At 42.8% G+C, this 20,178-nt stretch overlaps 2 protein-coding genes across 2 annotated transcripts; one reads left to right on the top strand and one right to left on the bottom strand.

Moving 5' to 3' along the window:
- Positions 1-1,269: 1,269 nt before the first annotated feature.
- aamp (angio associated migratory cell protein) lies at positions 1,270-13,238 on the bottom strand. Its single transcript, XM_003214947.3, has 11 exons — positions 13,008-13,238; positions 8,973-9,110; positions 8,204-8,323; positions 7,465-7,604; positions 7,056-7,200; positions 6,594-6,677; positions 5,868-5,983; positions 4,102-4,205; positions 3,900-3,990; positions 3,245-3,399; positions 1,270-2,059 (listed from the first exon to the last, which is right to left on the bottom strand). The coding sequence occupies exons 1-11, from the start codon at positions 13,144-13,146 to the stop codon at positions 1,984-1,986; spliced, it is 1,308 nt and encodes a 435-aa protein (XP_003214995.2). The 5' UTR covers positions 13,147-13,238; the 3' UTR covers positions 1,270-1,983.
- Positions 13,239-13,650: 412 nt separating this feature from the next.
- Positions 13,651-19,697, top strand: LOC103278802 (probable hydrolase PNKD). The gene is made up of 3 exons (XM_062967323.1): positions 13,651-13,805; positions 17,559-17,757; positions 18,700-19,697. Exons 1-3 carry the CDS (start codon positions 13,778-13,780, stop codon positions 18,881-18,883), a joined length of 411 nt encoding a protein of 136 aa, XP_062823393.1. The 5' UTR covers positions 13,651-13,777; the 3' UTR covers positions 18,884-19,697.
- The last annotated feature ends 481 nt before the right edge of the window (positions 19,698-20,178 follow it).

Raw genomic sequence — 20,178 nt, 5'->3', positions numbered from 1 at the left:
CTTCTTCCTTCAATCCCCATGTATGTCTTCCCCAGTCTGCTCATAGGATTCAGGGTCCCTCCACAGCAAACCTAGGAGAAATGAGGCAAAGCTGTAGATGACGGGAAGGGAAACGCCTGCTGGAAAAGTCTGTTTGCCTAACATTGGACTGAAAACCATGATTGCGATTTCTATTCAGAAAGAGCTTGAGTCACCAGGCCGTAGCTTGTTCCAACTGAATGTTTCCAGTGACACCCGTAGCAAACGCCAAAATATAAATGAATCCCCATGAAGAATGAAGAGGAAGATGGACAAAAAATAGACCTCTTGAAATGTCACTTCTATAATATGCAAATGACATGCTGTTGCCTCCCACTGAGAGGATATTTATTTTAGCTGTGGTTCCTTCATCCGAGTAGATTCTAAATATACAACTTAGCCTGAATTCTTCTGTTTCATGTGCAGCGCAATTTACCATCATATCCTTCCTGTCTCTCCCACTTTTTTCTATCAGACAATTGTGAGAATCATCCACCATTTTGTTCTCAGAGGGAACCCCAGTCACAATGTTCAACCAATAAGTCCTCATCTCAGAAAGCTGGATAAATGCTGCATCTCACTCTCTCTAGCAATACAGTGCTTCTCAAGACTCCCTGTGCTTACAATTAATACTTAGGAAATTTTGCTTTTTTCAGACTACAACTCCCAAAATTTTTCAGCCAGCCACTGAAATACCTTTTCAGAGATTTCCCCCTCCTTTCTCCTCTGCTTCTCTCATCATAACAGAGCAATGTGAGGTTCTGAAAGGAGGAGGAAGCAAAACAGTGTCCATAATTCAGCAGTCTTCTTACTTGCCCTATCTCAATCAGCAAGCATTACTGGCTCAGGAGAAGCTCCATCATCCTCTGCAAGGTGTCTACAATATTTAAAAACACATTTTTATAGGCTGCCTGAAGCAGCTGTATCTATATTTGCACATTTGCTGGTGAAATAAACCAAGTACACCTGGACCCTATGTAACAGAGCCTCTGACAGCATTTTCCACTGAGACCAAGAAACTGGTTGGGAGAGCAATGGGGACTGCCCTCCTGTTTTCTTTGCACACGAGTTCCTCTTTCCAGGATAACAAAAGAAAGAAAGAAAGAAAGAAAGAAAGAAAGAAAGAAAGAAAGAAAGAAAGAAAGAAAGAAAGAAAGAAAAGGACAGTAGAAAAGGGCTGACCAATGGCTGGGACATCAATCAACTGTGATAGCCAATTTGACCCTAGACAAATACTCAAGAAGCAAAACATGGCTTTAAGATGGCTGGCTTCCTTTTTATTTCATCATGGTGTCTTCAGTTAGCAAAGTAAGGTGCAATTATTTGAACATGTTATGTTGCTGCTGTTGCTGTTGTTGCACAGATCCAGTATTGAAGACCTGGTGGACATATTCAGTTTTAGCCTGAGTTTCTGTTTAGGGAATCATCACTTTATGAGTAGCTGATCTCTTTCCGCCCAATTACATGATTTGCTCAGACAAACCAAAGGGTCAAAAGTTCCAAAAGGGAGATGGGCAGGCTTCCTTCTCTTTTCAGTGATGGTGAAGTGCTTCATCTGCCCCCAAGAAACGTGGAAGACAATGGCCCTGAACACCAGGCATGTGACACAGGTCTTTGAAAGAGGAAGCCATTTCTAAACTTGGGAGAAAGGAAGGAATTTTTAAAGGCATACCACACCTTCTCCCCCACAATCATGCTGACCAACTGTCCATATGCATTAAGCGTCCTTTCAACTTTGTAGCTCAGCAAAGCGCCAAGTCTGCAGCACAATTTAAAAACTCAAGAAATTAAATTTGGTACCATGAGGGGACAGGATGGCAAAATTTCCCCTCAAAGGAAAAAAAAGTTCGTTTCCCCCCCCAGGACATGATTATGTCAACCCTGCCACAGTCCTGTGGGCCTGGCTGCCTGTATCCACATCGTCCTGTCTCTCCACAGCGTCATTCTCTGCTGAGCGAAGCCTTGTTAGCGATCTGGGCGCTGCACACAGAACACCTTGGCCTGGTGATCGCCGGAAGTAGTAACTACAATGGAAGCATCTCTGACGGAAAAAAGAACAAAGAAAATGAACTCATTTAAAATATTAATACAGCCTACCATTCCAAAGAGTTTTTAAAATATCACAACAACAACAACAATTTATTTGTACCCCGCCCTATCTCCCCGAGGGGTCTCAGGGTGTTTCCAGTAAAAAAGGCAAACATTCCATGCTAATAACATACAAACATCATATAAAATAAAAAACAATAAATATCACAATATAAAACTTATGATAACTAAACACACTAGATGCAATTTACTAAAGTATCACTAACTGAAAGAACAAATAAAGCAGCAAAGCCCAAAGAGAGAAAAATCATATAAACGGCAGTAATGACCTGCCATTGAACTATCTAGCAAATAAAGACCTTGACAATAATGCTGGCTATGCCCACCATAATATACCACAGGAACCTTACTGTCCAGTGTAATTTGTGTTTTCTCTGAAGCAAGTCCTTCTGATTTCATGATGCCTTTAATCCCAGTTAAATGTACGCAGTATTACACTCACTCTTGCATTCATCTTTACATGTCCCAGTCAGTCAGATATTAAAGTTTCACATTTTATAGATGAGTCAACGGCCAAAATGACAAAATCAAATCTAAGACAGCCAAACCTATCTAAGATGAATTTTTAACTCAAACCCACTACACTCTTTGTCATGCATTTTGATTTTATTGGACCTCTGCTGGCCTTCATAAGAATCACCACTGGAGTGTGTCTCCCAAATTTTGTAAAAAATTAACTAGGAGAGAAAAAATGTGCAGCTAGGCAGAGCTATAGATCTATTCCCAGAAATTTTTCCTATCCTTCTTGAGCTTTCAATGGGCAGCTAAGATCAAATGTGGAGCTTTTAAATGTTTTGTTAAATTTATTTAGTCTGTTTTAAAATAAACTTCTGATTTATACATGTATGCTAAATGATTTCAATGTTTTTTAGTTATCATAGATAATCTCAGGAGCCCTTATAGCATGAGAGGTAATACATACTTTAGCCAAGCAAATACATATACTTCCAAATCAGTTCCAACTTATTTCCCTTTTGAACCAATATTCCCAAACACAATCTTCCAATGTGCCCTCTATGTCCCAGCCTCTTTCTCATTTTTTTCTCTGCCCATTATTTCCCGTCTTTACACACCAACATCTCCTTGACAAAAACCTCTGTAGCTTCCAGGCACTCACTTGTTCAAAGCGAAGTCCAGGATTTCTGCTGAGTGGCCCCGGTACTCACTGATCAACTTTCCTGAACGTGCATCCCAGAGGGACACAGCCCCATCTAGGCTGCAGGTATAAACCACAGGTGAGCTGTCCTCCCACAGGAGCTGTACAATCCCTGACTAGAAACAGAGATAGAAAAAGCATCAGCAGAGACTTCAGCATTCCCACCTTCTCAGCACAAAGCTTGGCCCTTAAGACTGAACCTGTAGGTACGTCCACTGCTACTATCTGTATTCCATGAACTGTACCAATGCTCCTCGAGTTGTAGTCCATTTGGAATTGGTATTGCATTTTCCCCACCTCTTTTAGAAGCAATATATACTGGGACATGTATCTATCAGCTCTTTAAAGCAAATAACCTGAACCAGATTTCTGAAGCACCATCATGGGTTTTGCAGTCTTTGTTGGTTATGACTAGCTTGAATACTGATTTAGAGCTCTTGCCTCAAGCAGAGTTGGAATACAAGTACTGTATTCACAATTATAACTATAGTTTTCTTCTCTCATTAGTAGATCCTGAGCAACACACAATTCCTCCTCTCTTGGGTTGAAATGGGCATTCAAAGAGTCTCATGCCAACCCATTTCTCCAATTCCCCATGTGACTTCTTCTCCTTTACCTCATGCTGGCACTTGTGTCTTAAGGTCTGGGTAGCAAGGTCATAAATGGCCAAGGTCCCATCTAAATAGCCAACAGCTGCCAGTGGCATCCTGCAACAGCAAGGAGGGAAAAAGGGTTCTTTTGTAACTTGCTTTACACAACTCTTTGCCCATGCAGCCAAGCACACCACCAGCCTACCCCTACCCTCCTCCAGTACTCACACATTGCAGAAACCCAGCGACTCCACTGAGTTGGATTCAGCCTCCTCAGTCTCTCCCACTGAAGGCTTGGGGACAATGCTCTCTGCCTTGAACACAGACACAACCTGCAAGAGAGATGGGCCATGATGGATATCCCCCATGCTCATCATGCAAATCATAGTCTCCGATGCATGCTAGTTGCTAGGAAAACAGCAGGAAACCTGGAAGGCAACCCACTAGCCATGATCAGCTTTCAATCAGTTTAGCAAGTAAGAAGTATTTTGCCGCTAAGACTCAACGATCTGTGAGGATGGGATTTCCTCCATAATCTCATGCTATATCTCTAAAATGTAATATAAGATCAAAGAAAATAAAAACTGCTGTTTGTATGCAGTTCAAAGGGAAGGCATGAAAACAGAACCCAGTTTTCAAATAAATTTACTTTCAAATAAATTCATGTGCCGTGCTCACTATGGAAAGTATGGTGTCACCCACTGGACAATGTGATGAATGGCCAATTTGGAACTTAAGCAGAGATCATTCAAACAGACACGTAGTAATCCCTGCTTCCTTTCCAGCACTAAACATGGCCTTCTAGTACTGCTCCTTTTAGTTTGTTTCCCCTAGGTAAAGGTAAAGGTTTTCCCCTGACGTTAAGTTTAATCATGTTCGACTCTAGAGGTTGGTGCTCATCTCCATTTCTAAGCCGAAGAACCAGCATTGTCCGTAGATACCGCCAAGATCATATGGCTAGCATGACTGCATGGAGCACTGTTGCCTTCTCGCCAGAGCGGTTCCTATTGATCTATTCACATTTGCATGTTTTTGAACTGCTGTATCCCTTAAAACAGCCAAATCCAGAGATATGCTCTCTCATCTCACTGTTCCAGTGACAAGGAACAAGAGAGCATTAGGGGGAAGTAGGGTGACTACCATTTTTGACTTGCTCAAGAAGAATTACCAGAAGTTATAAATCCCCTGTCTTTATCCCACACAACATTTCAGATCTGGACCAGGGTGGTGACTACAGGCAGGTGCAAAGGAGAACTTTGCTGCCTCTTTGGCTAACCAACAATACAAGATTGGAGTAGCCATTAAGCAAAAACGATTTCCCCATGTCTGCCAAACTAGAGAGGAATGGGAAGCTTGTTATGGCTTGTTTCTGTACAAAGTCAATACCAAGCCAAAGAAACCCAGACTTCAGTCAATTGTTAGGACTAAGAAAACAGGCTTCAGCTCTTTTCTTTGTTCACTCACTCCATAAAAAGCCTCTTCCCTCTTCATCATGACACAAGCAAAGTACAAAACCTTAACCACCCCGCTGCAAGACCTCCAACTGTTATGTGCTGGTATAGCATAAAAAGAATGATCTTCATAGAAATAAAAATTCCAGTGGCTAGGAACTACTGTGTAAAACAGTTCAACCCCATGACAGAACAAGAAGAATGGCCATGGTGTAATGAACAGATCTGGACACGGGCTGGAAAAAAATCAGGTTCAAATCTGTGCTCACGACTTACTGAGTCATGTTAGTGGTTCATCATCTCTCAGTCTAATCTCCTGCACAGAGCCATTGTGAAAATGAAGGTAGAAGAAAAGGGACTCTGATATTGGAATATGAATGGGGTCAAAATGTAATTTTAAAATAAAACGGTCACGGTCCAGTCACAAGAACCAAAGACAGTAGGAAAGTTCAGTGACAAGCAAGAAACATTCAATTTTCTCTTAGCTAGAGGGACAAAGTTAAATGTCACATTTTGCCCCTACCAGAAGAAGGCAGCACTCACCTTGCCCGTTGCAGAGTTCACCAGCTTGGCATGGCAGTCAACAGAACCTGTCAGGATTAGGCTGCCATCCTTATTGCTGGCCACACATGTCAAAGGGCCCTGATGACCATCCTGACCTAAAAAGCAGAAAAGGCACAAAGAAGGTTGAAGTAAGTGCACAGCTTTCCCCCTCCACTTTCTTTCTCTTTCCCAGTGCTTTCAGTCACTCCATCCTGCAATTCCAAGACTATGACCAAAAATATGTATGGGCTATAATGACCTCAGAGCATGCAGCCAATGTGATTTCACGCAAAATATAGACCTATAATACTACCCCAAAAACCTGGTGGTAGAGAAAGATCTGTTAATGCCGCTCAGTCACAAGCAAAGGATGCCAATAGGCATGCAGAGATGAAATCTTTCACAGGTTGTCCAATTTTTATTAGCCAGTTTTGGCATCCTGCACTTTCCATGGAAGCCATCCATATTCCATGTACAAACTTCCCACCTTTAGAAGGCATCCAAGACAAGTATTACGAAATACACCCCTACCCAGTAGGATGTACAGATGTCACTCCTGCCTCCTGGCAGTATATGAAAACAGGCAAATGAAAACAAGGGTTGAAAAGCATACTAAAAATGTTGTAGCAGTAGATATTCTTCATGAACAGGAAGTATTGGATAAGATGGTCTTGAGGCTCCCTTACAACTCTTGACTTTTATGAAAATAACAAAAAATGTGGGTACCTTTAAGGACATGTAGTGGGCTCCCCTGCTTCAGATCCCAGATGCGAACTGTTCCATCTTCATAGCCAACCACAGCTCTCTTTCCTGCATTGAGCAGCTTTATGTTGGTCAACTTTTATCATACAAATGTTCAGCATTATTTTACAGGAAATCCATGCACCCTTCCCAACTCGTTATATTTAAATCATGGTAAGAAATGGTGGCCCTGCATAATTTTTGGTCCACAGCTTCCATCACTACAAGCTAGCATAGCCAGATGTAAGGGATTATAAGAGCTGTAGTACAAAAAGCCATAACAATTGAGAGCAATAGTTAGCAACCCGTTTTCAACAATCTGTTGCCACCTTTTAAGGCATAATGCAATGGAGATTATATCTGGGATAATAAATTTTTACAGCATCTTTTCCCACTCCTGTAGGAGTTCTACCAGCCAATTCCCACAATCCAATCTCATTTGCTCACCATCGGAAAGGACACGTCCACAGGTAGCAGGGCAGTTTGGCCCTTGGAACGTCTTGCATTCCCCACTGGGGATTTTCCACATCCAGGAGTTGCCATCTGCTGTTCCAGCCAGAAGGACATGGGATTGGGGGTGCCACTCCATCCACTAGAGTCAGAGAAGGAAAAAGGAAAGAAGAGGAAAGCTTGGGAGGCAAACAGAACCTGGCTATTTGGCTACACTGTTGTTCATCTGCCATCTTCTCCTTGGAAGTGTCATCTGAATTCAAGGTCTTTGTGAAGTCTAATTTTTATTTTACTTTCTACCCCATTAGTTGTTGTTATCTCTAATCTATTGAAAACCCACCATGGCAACATTTGTAACTTTGTATTACAAAGCCTTCCTCTGGGATTCACACAGCCCATTTCTCACCTCCAAGTCACCCACATCAAAAGACCAGATCTCCTCTTTGGTGTCCACCCGCCAGACTTTGATCAATCCGCTCATGTCACCTGTAGCCACAAAGGTGGAGTCATGGCTAAACCCAGTACATGTGACAGAGTCTTTGTGACCTAGGGAGAAGGACAAGGAGATCATGTTTTGGTGAAGTATACATTTTAAAAAAGGGAGCTGGAAAGGTACAGTCAAGAAGCCTGGAAATTGAGACAATAATTTTGATCTTTCAAAACTGTCACACTTGAGTACACTCCTGTAGTGTGAAGTCATCTACATGTGTCCATTCCAATTCAAACATTTCTGCAAACTAGAAGGAAAAATGCAGGGGAAACTGGAGGAGAGTCACATAAAGTATGTAAGATAATATTAGTTCCTATTTTCCTGTACTTAATAACATGCTGAAGAATTTCAGATGGATCATATCACCACAACTACCCAGTGTATAGAGAAGCATTTGTGTATAAAGGTATCTTTTTCAGATCTCAGCCAACTACAGATATTGCAGGCTGTTCTCTAGTGGAGTGCATACCCTCATGAAGATGGAAATGTTAAAAATGCCTGTGTGTGTGTCTATACTGTATGTTGTTTGTCTGATGGCATTGAATGTTTGCCATATATATGTTCACTGTAATCCACCCTGAGTCCCCTTCGGGATGAGAAGGGCGGAATATAAATACTGTAAATAAATTAAATAAATAAATTTGGGGTGGCTCACCTGAGCATTCAAAAAGGAGTTCTCCATCACTGAGGCGCCACACAAAGGCCTTGTCGTCTTCACCACCTGTCACTGCCAGCGTGTTAGTCTTGGGATCGAGGCTGACACAGAAAACAGAAGCTGAGGAGAATAATGGGAATGACAGAAACTGAACATGTCACAGAAGCAACTATATCAGATTATGTGAGGAGTATCCAAACAAGAGGAACTAAAAGGACCTGAAATATCCTTGGTTCACCCCCATCTCTTGTTATCTCAAGACACTGCCTTAGTTTTTTAAAGCCAGAATCAGCAATGGTCCCAGCAGCTTTCAAACCAGCAACACAACACAGTAAACATAGGGCAGGGACAGGAGGTCCAGCAAAACGAAGGAAGAAAAGAGAGAGTAAGCTATGCTTTCAGGTGACATAGTCCTTGCTTGTAGTTTCAGTGTTAAAGGTGTTGCCCAAGTGATCACACTCTTTCCATGAATCTAGGGAATATAGTTTTTGAACATACATGGAACTGCCTTACATATTAGTCAAATCTGGGGGGAGGGAGGTGGTATAATGTGTTTAACTGCAATAAATATCAACCACAGAGGCAGCTAGGCCTAATGCAGCTTCTTTCAGTGCATTAGGAGAGGTGCTCTGAGTCCACACTGCACTCCTGACTTTCAGCTAAACACAGCATGGAGTCCCTTGCAGTTTTCACTTAGGATAGAAAGGCAAGATCCAGGGAGAGCAGTTAATGGAGTAGGAGATCTGCTCTGGATCCCCTATTAGCTCACCAGTATGTTTTGAGAAGGTGACTTCGCTGTCATCTTGGGCCTCCATGCCCTCTTCTACTCCCTCATCTTCCTCCTCAGTCACCCAAGCGCCCTGCTCTTCATCGAGATCCACATCTTCCATCTCACCAGCCAGATCATCTGCCAAAAAAGGGGGGAGGGGAGGACATGGATTTTTGAAACTTAGTGTCAAGTTCTTCTCTTACAGTATCCCTGCAATGTAACTGTTTTCTCTCCCCCCCCCCCCCACCCCATACACACATACACCATGTTTTAGGGAATAGGAGGATACTCCTCAAAAGTCCACATCAGTCCTAAACCAGGGGTCAAGAAATCATACCTACAAACTTATTATTATTATTTTATTATGACACAGCAAACAAGATAGATGTACTGGATTTCGTATCACAAAATCACAAGTCGAACACTTGGGACTGTGTGATGTATTTTCGGATGATGCATGCATTATTATTATTATTATCCCACACAATATTTAGATATATTGCAGGAACTCCTAGTCCTAATATCCAGTAGCCCCCATGACATAGGATCCAAAGAGTTTGGCCTGAACAACTTTAAAACAGGCATCTGGCTCTTCTTGTTCCACTGGCTGCTGGCATGCTTCCAGGCTAAATACAAAGTGCTGGCCATTACCTTTAAAGCCCTAAATGGCTTGGTCCCAGGCTACTTGGCCAATCACATCCCCTCTTACAAACCAGTTCGGGCACTGCGGTCAGTAAAGGAAGCCCTGCTCTCGGTCCCATTCCAATCTCAATTGAGGCTGGTGGGAACAAGGGAAAGGGCCTTCTCCATGATCGCCCCCCACTTCTGGAGCTCCCTCCCTAAAGAAATAAAGATGGCCCACTCCCTCCTCTCCTTCAAAAACCAAGTTTTTTCATGTCAGGAGCAACTTGAGAAACTGCAAGTCACTTCTGGTGTGAGAGAATTGACTGTCTGCAAAGATGTTGTCCAGAGAACGCCCGGATGTTTGATGTTTAACCACCCTTGTGGGATGCTTCTCTCACATCCCCACATGGGGAGCTGAAGCTGACAGAGGCAGCTCGCCTGCTCTCCCTGGATTCGAATCGCCAACATGTCAGTCAGCAGTCCTGCAGGCCAAGGGTTTAACCCATTGCACCACCGGGGGCTCTTATCAGTACCAACTATCAGCATAACTGAGATCACAGTGTAACATCTGGGGATTTTAATGCATTCCCAACTTACTTATATTCTCAAGTATAAGCCGGACTCATAAATCAAGGGAAAGTTTGGGGAATAAAATAATGGATTTTGATATATAACCCATGTATATCTTGATGGTCATTCTGCAGAAATAGGGAAGTGCCAGCACCATTTTAGTAAGCCAGCTACCACTGACCATCACCACTATTTTTCCACTTAGGCATTCAAAAAGCCCATTTGCTACTCTACTCAGAGAAGTGCAAATTTCCTTTTATTAAAAATATGACCCAAAACTGGAGCCATATATCCACTGGTCCATGTAAGTAACTCTTCACTCTTTTTTTAAAAAAAGAATTACTTGCATTGGCCTGGGAATAAGACCACCCAGGTTTTGGCTCCTGTAAATCAATGTGGATGTTTTATGCTTAGATTGTATGTTGTATATATTTCTGTTTGCTTACGTTTAGTTTAGTTTATGGATGATAGGTTCTAAATTTACGTTTACATGTGGGGTTATTCTGGATTATTTTGTTGGTACGTGTTTGTTTTATCAAGGCATTGAATGTTTGCCTTTTTGTATGTTGGAATCTGCCCTGAGTCCTCCTGGGGAGATAGGGCGGAATATAAATAAGGTTTTATTTATTATTATTATTATTATTGTATAAGAAGCATTCTCTGAATTTTCAAAATCTCCTCTCTACTCTGTCTTCCAAGTCATTTTCAAGCTGAACACTGCCCTAGTATCTGCAGCACTTTAAATGCTATGATGGCATATTGATTTAATTTGTCGTGTTTTATAACATCATCAGGACATGTATCTTTGCAAGGTATCTTCCTCACGTTTGGGCCTTGAAATCACAAGGGTTGGGGAACTCCTGTGTAGCAATCCTAATTGTGGAGAAGTGTTTGATGCCCCACTGTAGGCCCCCATGTACCTGCAAAAATTTCCAAGGAAACCCTCTGGAGCCAACTTTTAGGTGGCCCAGATAACTCCAGAGGGAAATGTGTGGGAGAACTAATGCACCAGCTTTTGCATGATGCTATATTAGACCTGTTTCTGTATGACATGAGAGCTAGTATGGTGAAGTGGTTTGAGTCTTGACTAGGACTGGGAGACCAGGGTTTGAATTTCCATTCTGCCATGAAAACCTAATGGGTGACCCTGGGCAAGCTATACTCTCTCAGCCTCAGAGGAAGGTGACAGCAAACCCTATCTGAACAAAATTTGCTCCCAAACTAAAATCTAAAATTTAGGGAGAGGTTCACTGCGGGGTCACCATAGGTCAGAGATTGATTTGAAGGCACACAACAAGAATTCGATATGGGTATATGTGTTTGTTTAACTATACCTAAATGATATGCTTATACAGTGTTCCCTTACTACTTTGCGGTTCACTTTATGCTTATTCGCTGTTTCGCGGTTTTTCAATAAACTCTAAAAGACTATTATAAATCATAAAAAATTACAATTTACAGCCTAAGGAAGGGAGGAAGAAGCCAAAGGGAGAGAAAAGGAGCCCAAGCAGCAATGGGAGGAGAAGGAGGCGATTTATCAACACACGATTGGTTGATAAAAACTTAAAATAGTGTATACCTACTAAAATAATGTATAAATATTAAAATAAATATAGTGTTCCTACTTCGCGGATTTTCACTTATTGCAGGTGGTCCTGGAAAATAACCCGTGCGATAATTGAGGGAACACTGCATATTGTGCAACTGCACAATCACGATCAATATGATGTACAATAAAAGTATTTAAAATTACAATAAAATTAAATAACATTTTATTATTATTATTATTTTCAATGCCCCTCCCTTTCAGACATGAAGGCAGGGATTCCCATGTTTTGCTTTTACTGACAACCAATCTACACCAAGACCCCTTCTGCTGTAAAGGAATAAGGGCCAGAGAGAGAGAGAGTGGGGGGGGGGGGTGTCCATTCCTCAGAGGCAGTGACCAGTCTTCTCACTGCCTAGAAAGCAACACATCTAAGAGAGTCAAATACAAATCACCCCCTTGTTCTCCCTCTCAGGGCTTGTCAGAAGGGAATCTAGTCTATTAAGTTCCCCTAGTTCAGGCGTGGGCAAACTTAGGGCCCTTCCACACAGCCATATAACCCAGAATATCAAGGCAGGAAATCCCACATTTTCTGCTTTGAACTGGAATATATGGCAGCGTGGACTCAGATATCCCAATTCAAAGCAGATACAGTAGAGTCTCACTTATCCAAGCTAAACGGGCCGGCAGAAGCTTGGATAAGCGAATAACTTGGATAATAAAGAGGGATTAAGGAAAAGCCTATTAAACATCAAATTAGGTTATAATTTTACAAATTAAGCACCAAAACTTCATGTTATACAACAAATTTGACAGAAAAAGTAGTTCAATGCGCAGTAATGTTATGTTGTAATTACTGTATTGAAAACATTGACTACAAAAATGGCTTGGATTATCCAGAGGCTTGGATAAGCGAGGCTTGGATAAGTGAGACTCTACTGTATTGTGGGATGTTCTGCCTTGATATTCTGGGTTATAGGGCTGTGTGGAAGGGCCCTTGGGCTGTTAAAAATTGTGAGATCTGAAGTCCAAGTCACCCTGAGGACGGAAGTTTGCCCATGCCTGGATAGATGCCCCCTCAGACTCTGGGAGGCCAAGGCTGGAATCCCCGCTCAGCCGTGGACGTGGAACAAGCCGCACTCTCTCAGCCTCAGGGACCTTCCACACAGCCCTATATCCCAGAAGATCAAGGAAGAAAACCCCCTATTATCTGCTTTGAACTGGGTTATCTGAGTCCACACTCAGAGGAAGGCAGAGGCCAAGTGGCTCTGGGCCCCTCCCTGCCCCCTTTTTACCGGGCCCGAGCGGCTCCAGGTCCACCACTTCCACGATCTCCTCGGCGCCCCCTTCCGCGCCGCCGCCTGCCAGGAGCAGGAGGGCCTCTGATCCCTCCGGGCCCGGCTCTGGCCCTTCCCCGCCGCCAGGGTCCGCCATGCCGCCCGCCTGCTGGCTTCCACAACACGACACACGCGGCACCTGGACTGATCTCGCTAGCCGCTCTCCTCCTCCGCCCCCTCCCACCCCGAGACATGAGGAGGAGGAGCCAATATCCCTCCGCCAATCTAAGAAGTGAATAAGTGGGGACCAACCCCTAACTCATCAGTACGCCCCTCCTGATTGGCTGCTTTCACATTCCAAACCAGGCCTCATTTCCTAGGAGCCGCTTTGCTCTCTGCTAGCCTGTCACCGTGAGGGAGGGGGAGGAGACAAATCTCTCCACCAATCATTGAAGAGAATAAAAGTAAGGGACCTCCCCTGGCTTATTAGTACGGCTCTCCTGATTGGCTACTTTCATATTCCGAGCCAGTCCTCATTTCCTAGAAGCGCTTTGCACTTCGTGTTGCGTTAGAGGGAGGGGCTAACATCGTTGCACCAATCAATGAAGAGAATAAAAAAGGGAGGAAATACCTTTTACCAGTACGGCCCCTCTGATTGGCTACTTTTCCATTCCGTGCAAGGCCGAAGGGCGTCAAGGGAGTTGTAGTCTCAAGTTCCTCTGATTGATGCCTATGCCCCCCGTCTAACCCAGCACGCATCAGGAAGGGCATAGAGAGCGTTCCCCAAGATGGCGGCTGTTTGTCTTCGCTTTCAGGGTAGGGAGGAATTATGAGGTTGTGTTGTCGAAAGCTTTCACGGCCGGAATTACTGGGTTGTTGTGAGTTTTCCGGGCTATATGTTCCAGAAGCATTCTCTCCTGGCGTTTCGCCCTTATCTGCGGCAGGCATCCTCAGAGGTTGTGAGGTCTGTTGAAAACTAGGCAAGTGGAAGCAGCCAGGGTTTGAAGCTGCAAGGCTATTCAGTGCGAATCAAGCTGGCCAATTGCAACATTCACACTTGCCTCAGGCAGATATGAGTTCTTTCTCCCACACTGGACATTATTCCACATAAATATAAACTGCACTTGCCTAGTTTCCAGCAGACCTCACAACCTCAGAGGATGCCTGCTATAGATCCAGGCGAAACGTCAGGAGAGAATGCTTCTGGAACATGGCCATACAGCTGGAAAGCTCACCAGCAACCCAGTATGAGGTTGTTTATGGAGTGGATTTTGTGTTGGGATATGAGAAGGGAGGAAGAAAGGGATGGGAAGTGACATCTTCATTCCCTGGTGGCTCAATGTACACAAACTTTGTTTCAGGCACAACATTATTAAAATATTGTGATTAGATTTACCTTCAGGCTGGGTATCTGTGAAATGGAAGTGGATTTTAGGTTTAGACTTGGGTCCCATTTCCAAGATATTTCACTGTGTATTTTCTAAAAATTACCAAACATTCAGTACAATCTATTCCCAATCATTTCGGATTTGGGATGTTTTACCCACATTTACTAACAGCATGACTAGAGGAAGGGGTTTTATTATCATTGTAATGTATTGTTCTATAATGTCGATTTTATTGTGGTTTATTTATTTTAACATGTTTTAACTGTTGTACTTGTTTTGTTAGCCGCCCCGAGTCCCTGTCGGGAGATGGTGGCGGGGTAGAAAAATAAAGTTACTTACTTACTTACTTTGTAGAAGTGTGTTTGAACTTTACAAATCCCATCCCATTTAAGGGAGATTTTGACAAGCTGGAATGTGTCCAGAGGAGGGTGACTAAAATGATCAAGGGTCTGGAGAACAAGCTCTATAAGGAGTGGCTTAAAGAGCTGGGCATGTTCAGCCTGCAGAAGAGAAGGTTGAGAGTAGATATGATAGCCATGTATAAATATGTGAGAGGAAGTCATAGGGAGGAGGGAGCACAAGCTTTTCTGCTACCCTGGAGACTAGGACACAGAACAATTGCTTCAAACTACAGGAAAGGAGATTCCACCTGAACATCAGGAAGAACTTCCTCGCTGTGAGAGATGTTCAGCAGTGGAACTTTCTGCCCCGGAGTGTGGTGGAGGCTCCTTCTTTGGAGGCTTTTAAGCAGATGCTGGATGTCCATCTGTCGGGGGTACTCTGAATGCAATTTCCTGCTTCTTGGCAGGGGGTTGGACTGGATGGCTCACAAGGTTTCTTCCAACTCTATGATTCTATGACTCTAGTGCCCATCTTGCTGCAGATGGTAAGAGTTCAAAGACATTTGGAAGTCCAAGGCTCTCTACCACTGATGCACTTCCCGAAGCTGAGAGAAAGATGGGGCATGAATAGTTTTTTTAATAGCCCTTTTCTCTATATAGCCATTTTGTTAGGTTGGTTATGAAATCAAGCCATTTAGAGCGGTTTGCAGATAGTGAGCCCCATCCCACAGATACTGAAACCCAACAAGCGGATAGAGAGATCTGGTGCTAGGCTGTTGTGAGCCTGTGCCTGGTGAGACTTAAAGCTAAAACCCAATGTTCCCCAATCAGAGAAATCTCACCAGTTAAAGCAGAATCCACCAAGGTATTTATTCAATCTGGCCAGAAGGGATGCCAGCCAGTGGTAAGCCGTTCAAAGAAGCTGACATGTCTTGTACAAGTGAAACAGACATTTTTGTATGTTACAGTCTTGTTTTTCCCGCTCATGCCTCAGCTGGAGCCAGCTTTGCACTGATTGGCGGAACCGGTCCCTGAGGTCACACCAGCTTGGAGGATTCCCTCTGTGAAGTGGGACTGTGGCACCCGCCAGCCAGTCAGAGAGCATTCCTCACTTCCAATGCAGATTCCCGCCAATGGCTGACAGGGAACAGGATGACCAGCTGGACAAAGGAGTGCATAGTTTTGTGGAAGGATTAGTGTGTCCCAACTTTGGGACAAACAAAGAGAGACCATTTGGTTCCATGAGTTCTATTGTCTAGATATTTGTTTGTTTGTTTGTTTAGCTTTTTTTTCGTGTCAGGAGCAACCGGAGTTGCTTCTGGAGTGAGAGAATTGGCCGTCTGCAAGGACGTTGCCCAGGGGACGCCCGGATGTTTTGATGTTTTTACCATCCTTGTGGGAGGCTTCTCTCATGTCCCCGCATGGAGCTGGAGCTGATAGAGGGAGCTCATCCACACTCTCCCCAGGTGGGATTCGAACCTGGCAGCTTTCAGGTCAGCAACCCAACCTTCAAGTCACTTAGTCCACTACGCCATCTGGGGGCTGTTTGTTTAGCTTATTTATACCCTGCCTTTCTCTACCCCAAGGGGGACTCAAGGCAGCTTACAAATGACACTTCTGCAGTGCCGTAAGTCATAAAAACTTAAACTTGAGATAAAATTGGATTAAAATTAATACATATATAATACCATAATTTAAAAAACATTCCAGTGTTTAAACACGTCATCCAGAACATAAGTCTAAGGCCGTTCCATAATCAAATTGCACAATTACCAATTAAAGATATTGCACTGTGCTAAGTTTCAAAGACCTGCTCCCAAAACCAGGTTTTTACTCTCTTTCTAAAGGCTAGGAGGGAGGGGGCTGATCTAATATCACTAGGGAGGGAGTTCCACAGCCAAGGGGCCACCCCTCAGAAGGCCCTGTCTCTGGCCCCCACCAGTCGCACTTGTGAAGGAAGTGGGGTAGATAAATGGGTCATGAGTCCTCAGCAAATGAGTCTAACACAGTGGTTCTCAACCTGGGGTCCCCAGATATTTTTTGGACTATAACTCCCAGAAATCCCAGCCAATTTACCAGCTGTTAGGATTTCTAGGAGTTGAAGGCCAAAAACATCTAGGGATCCCAAGTTGAGAACCACTGGTCTAATGTTTCCGGCACTAGTGTCCATTGAGTCCCAAACCAGAATATTGTTCAAGATGAGTGGATTATGCAGTTTTTCCCTAGGAAAGGGGAAATGTCATCTTCAGAAGATGGGGCTCGACTTCCCAGTATCAGGGCAGAAGTGCTGGGTGATTAGTGTTCCTATTATGCCTAGATGGCTGCACAGAGGACAGGCAACCCAGTATCAGTGTCCTATTGTTATTTGCACATCTGGGTTTATGAGGCCAATACAGATGGATTGGCCCCAGAGATGATGGGTGCTTGAGTCCATCGTAGTTAGGTGATGACCAGAAAAGCTGCTGGAGGGAATTCCAGGGTAATGAGGTGCTGCCGAAAGGTTACCTGTGTCTCGATCAGTTTTTTAAAAGTTTTATATGAAACATAAAACATCACATTATACATACACCAGGGGTCCGTAGATACCAGGGGCTCCCAAATGTGGGAACCAGGGTACCCACAGGGACGAGGGATGACTCGGGGATGGTGGAAGAAAAGGGAGGCTAGGGTTTGAGGGAAAAGAAGGAAAGGGGCCCCATTCTGAAAGTTATGGGGTTTATGGGGCCAAGCGGTTACCAGGACAGGCTACAAGAGGCAGGAGAGAGAAAAAGACACAGGAGGCAGATCTTAGTGAAACTGTTTGAAGTATAATCTCATGCAAGTAGCTTGTCCCCTTACAGGCCTTGTTTCTGCCACTGTGAATCGAACTGCAGGCTTTATTCTGCCTTTCAAAACTCCAACCAGATCCATCCACAAAAGCCACAGGGTGTGGGGAGAAGTGCAGACAAAGTCACAGCCTGGTGGACAGGTCTATGAAGATGTAGAATATATTCCCACAAAGAAAGCCAAGAACCCCATGAAGACAGTTGGTATTGCTTGGTGAGCATTGCATTTGCTGTTTGCTTTATGAATGTTTCACTGCTCCTAGCCTTGTAACTATTTGTAGCATAGAATGTTTGAAAAACCTATCTGAGAGAAAGACAGGAAAGGAGTAGGGACTGTGTGACTCTCCACAGGTTTAGATGGCGTCTCCTACCATCTTTTAGCATTTGTTACACTACCAAGGGCCAATAGAAATGATAGTTGAGCAACACATTTCCTGTTATTGGGCCATGAAACTTGTCCATACATGGGTTATGTTCAAAACTGAGACTAACAGGACCCTGGGAAGAAATAGGATCTTGTGATCTGGACTTTAAATAAAATCTGTGCTTGCTGAACTCTGAAACAAAGAATCAGTCATCAGATTATGCAAAAGGCATAAAGTGATAATTTCTAAACACCTAATTAGGATGTTGGCATTTGAGGCCTTGTTTATGTGAAACAGAATGAAAAGACTAATGGTGTATTGTAGGAATTAGAAACCTTCCAGCATCCCTTACAACTGGTCAAGCTGGTAGGTATTGATGGGAAATTGAGCCCATCAATATATGGAGAGTCACTAATTCTGTAACAAAATTTCATTGTGTTTTCTAGCTGTTATACAGTAGAGTCTCACTTATTCAAGCTAAACGGGCCGGCAGAACCTTGGATAAGTGAATATCTTAGATAATAAGGAGGGATAAAGGAAAAGCCTATTTTCAACATCAAATTAGGTTATGATTTTACAAATTAAGCACCAAAACATGTTATACAACAAATTTGACAGAAAAAGTAGTTCAATACACAGTAATGTTATGTTGTAATTACTGTATTTACGAATTTAGCGCCAAAATATCACGATATATTGAAAACATTGACTACAAAAATACATTGGATAATCCAGAACCTTAGATAAGCGAGTCTTGGGTAAGTGAGACTCTACTGTATTTATTTTCCCAGGGCCATTGGTTTTCCTTCTGGTATCATCCTTTTCCTGCTCACCAAGAGAGAAGTAGACAAGAACCGTCTGAAACAGCTGAAAGTTCGACAGAAAATGAAAGCTTCCAATGAAGGAGTGTATGAACGTGAACGGTACAAAGCATCATCATTAGTAACAGAGGGACTCACAGGAACAAAGACTTAAGCTTGGGGTGCTACGTTTGCAAGATCCTGAACTGTGTCTACAATATTATTGGCTTAACCTCAAATCAAGTGCCCATGTGAATTCTCTGGACTTACCTGGGAGTATAATACAGTCCTGTTCAACATGTATATATTACCTTTTAGGAGCTAAACAGAGTTGATCAATAAATTTTCCACAACCAGTTATCTTCAGTATTGAATGTGTTTAACTGATAGCATGTTAAACTAAAAACTTATCTAATCCAATGTTAGGGCAATAAGACAAATTTACAGGTGCAAAATGACATAAATATCATTGTGTTGTCGAAGGCTTTCATGGCTGTGATCACAGGGTTGTTGTATGTCTTTCGGGCTGTGTGGCCATGTTCCAGAAGTATTCTCTCTTGACGTTTCGTCCACAGCCTCTGAGGATGCCTGCCGTAGATGTGGGCGAAACGTCAGAAGAGAATACTTCTGGAACACGGCCACACAGCCTGAAAGACATACAACAACCATAAATATCATTGAATACTGAGGACTCAGTAAAAGCCCCTCACTATATCTTCTCAATATGTAATAAACAAGATTGTGAGCAACGTATTTTAGAAATAATTGTCTTAGATTCCTAATTACTTCATTGGGTAGTTACCAAGTCTTGCACCATTTCCTTTTGCCAAATTACTATAAACCTGGTCCATTACATGCTTTAAAAATAATAAAGGTGGATTTTTTGCATATGCTTGATAGGAAATGCAAATAGGTTTATTCTCTATGGATTCAACTTTGTGCTAATCAACATTTCCCATTACCCAATAAAGTTCTTTATGTTAAATCCACACTGAGCATGATAGATATATATCATATTTAGTTTCCTAAAAACAGATGGAGAAATTATTACATGGTCCTTTTTGTGGTATTAATTCTTGTGTAATTATATATATTGGGCCAATGAGCAACTTGTATTTGCAGTAATTCTTGATAAATTGGCATATTGTTTCAACTGCTCCTACACGTTCCTTCTGAGCAAAGTGCCTTCTGTTGTCCTTACATGCCTATAAGGGTTTTATGTTTATTTCACTCTAATGTAGCATTTGGCACAGCTACCATTCACATATTCCAGTAAATTTCTTAATGGCTGCTATGCTGTAACAATAACAGGTTGTCAGATGACGTAATTTTCTACCCAATCCATTATGGGATCAATTTGTTGACTATATAGCATTGCTTTATGTAGTTTTCTACTGCATTTTGTCCCACCAAACTGCATGGATTTTATTTTAATGTACATTTCCCCTCATTATTAGCTGGCTATTTTGT

The sequence above is a fragment of the Anolis carolinensis genome, chromosome 1, assembly GCF_035594765.1.
Source record: "Anolis carolinensis isolate JA03-04 chromosome 1, rAnoCar3.1.pri, whole genome shotgun sequence".
Taxonomy (NCBI): Eukaryota; Metazoa; Chordata; class Lepidosauria; order Squamata; family Dactyloidae; genus Anolis; species Anolis carolinensis.
This window is presented reverse-complemented; position numbering and strand designations above follow the sequence as displayed.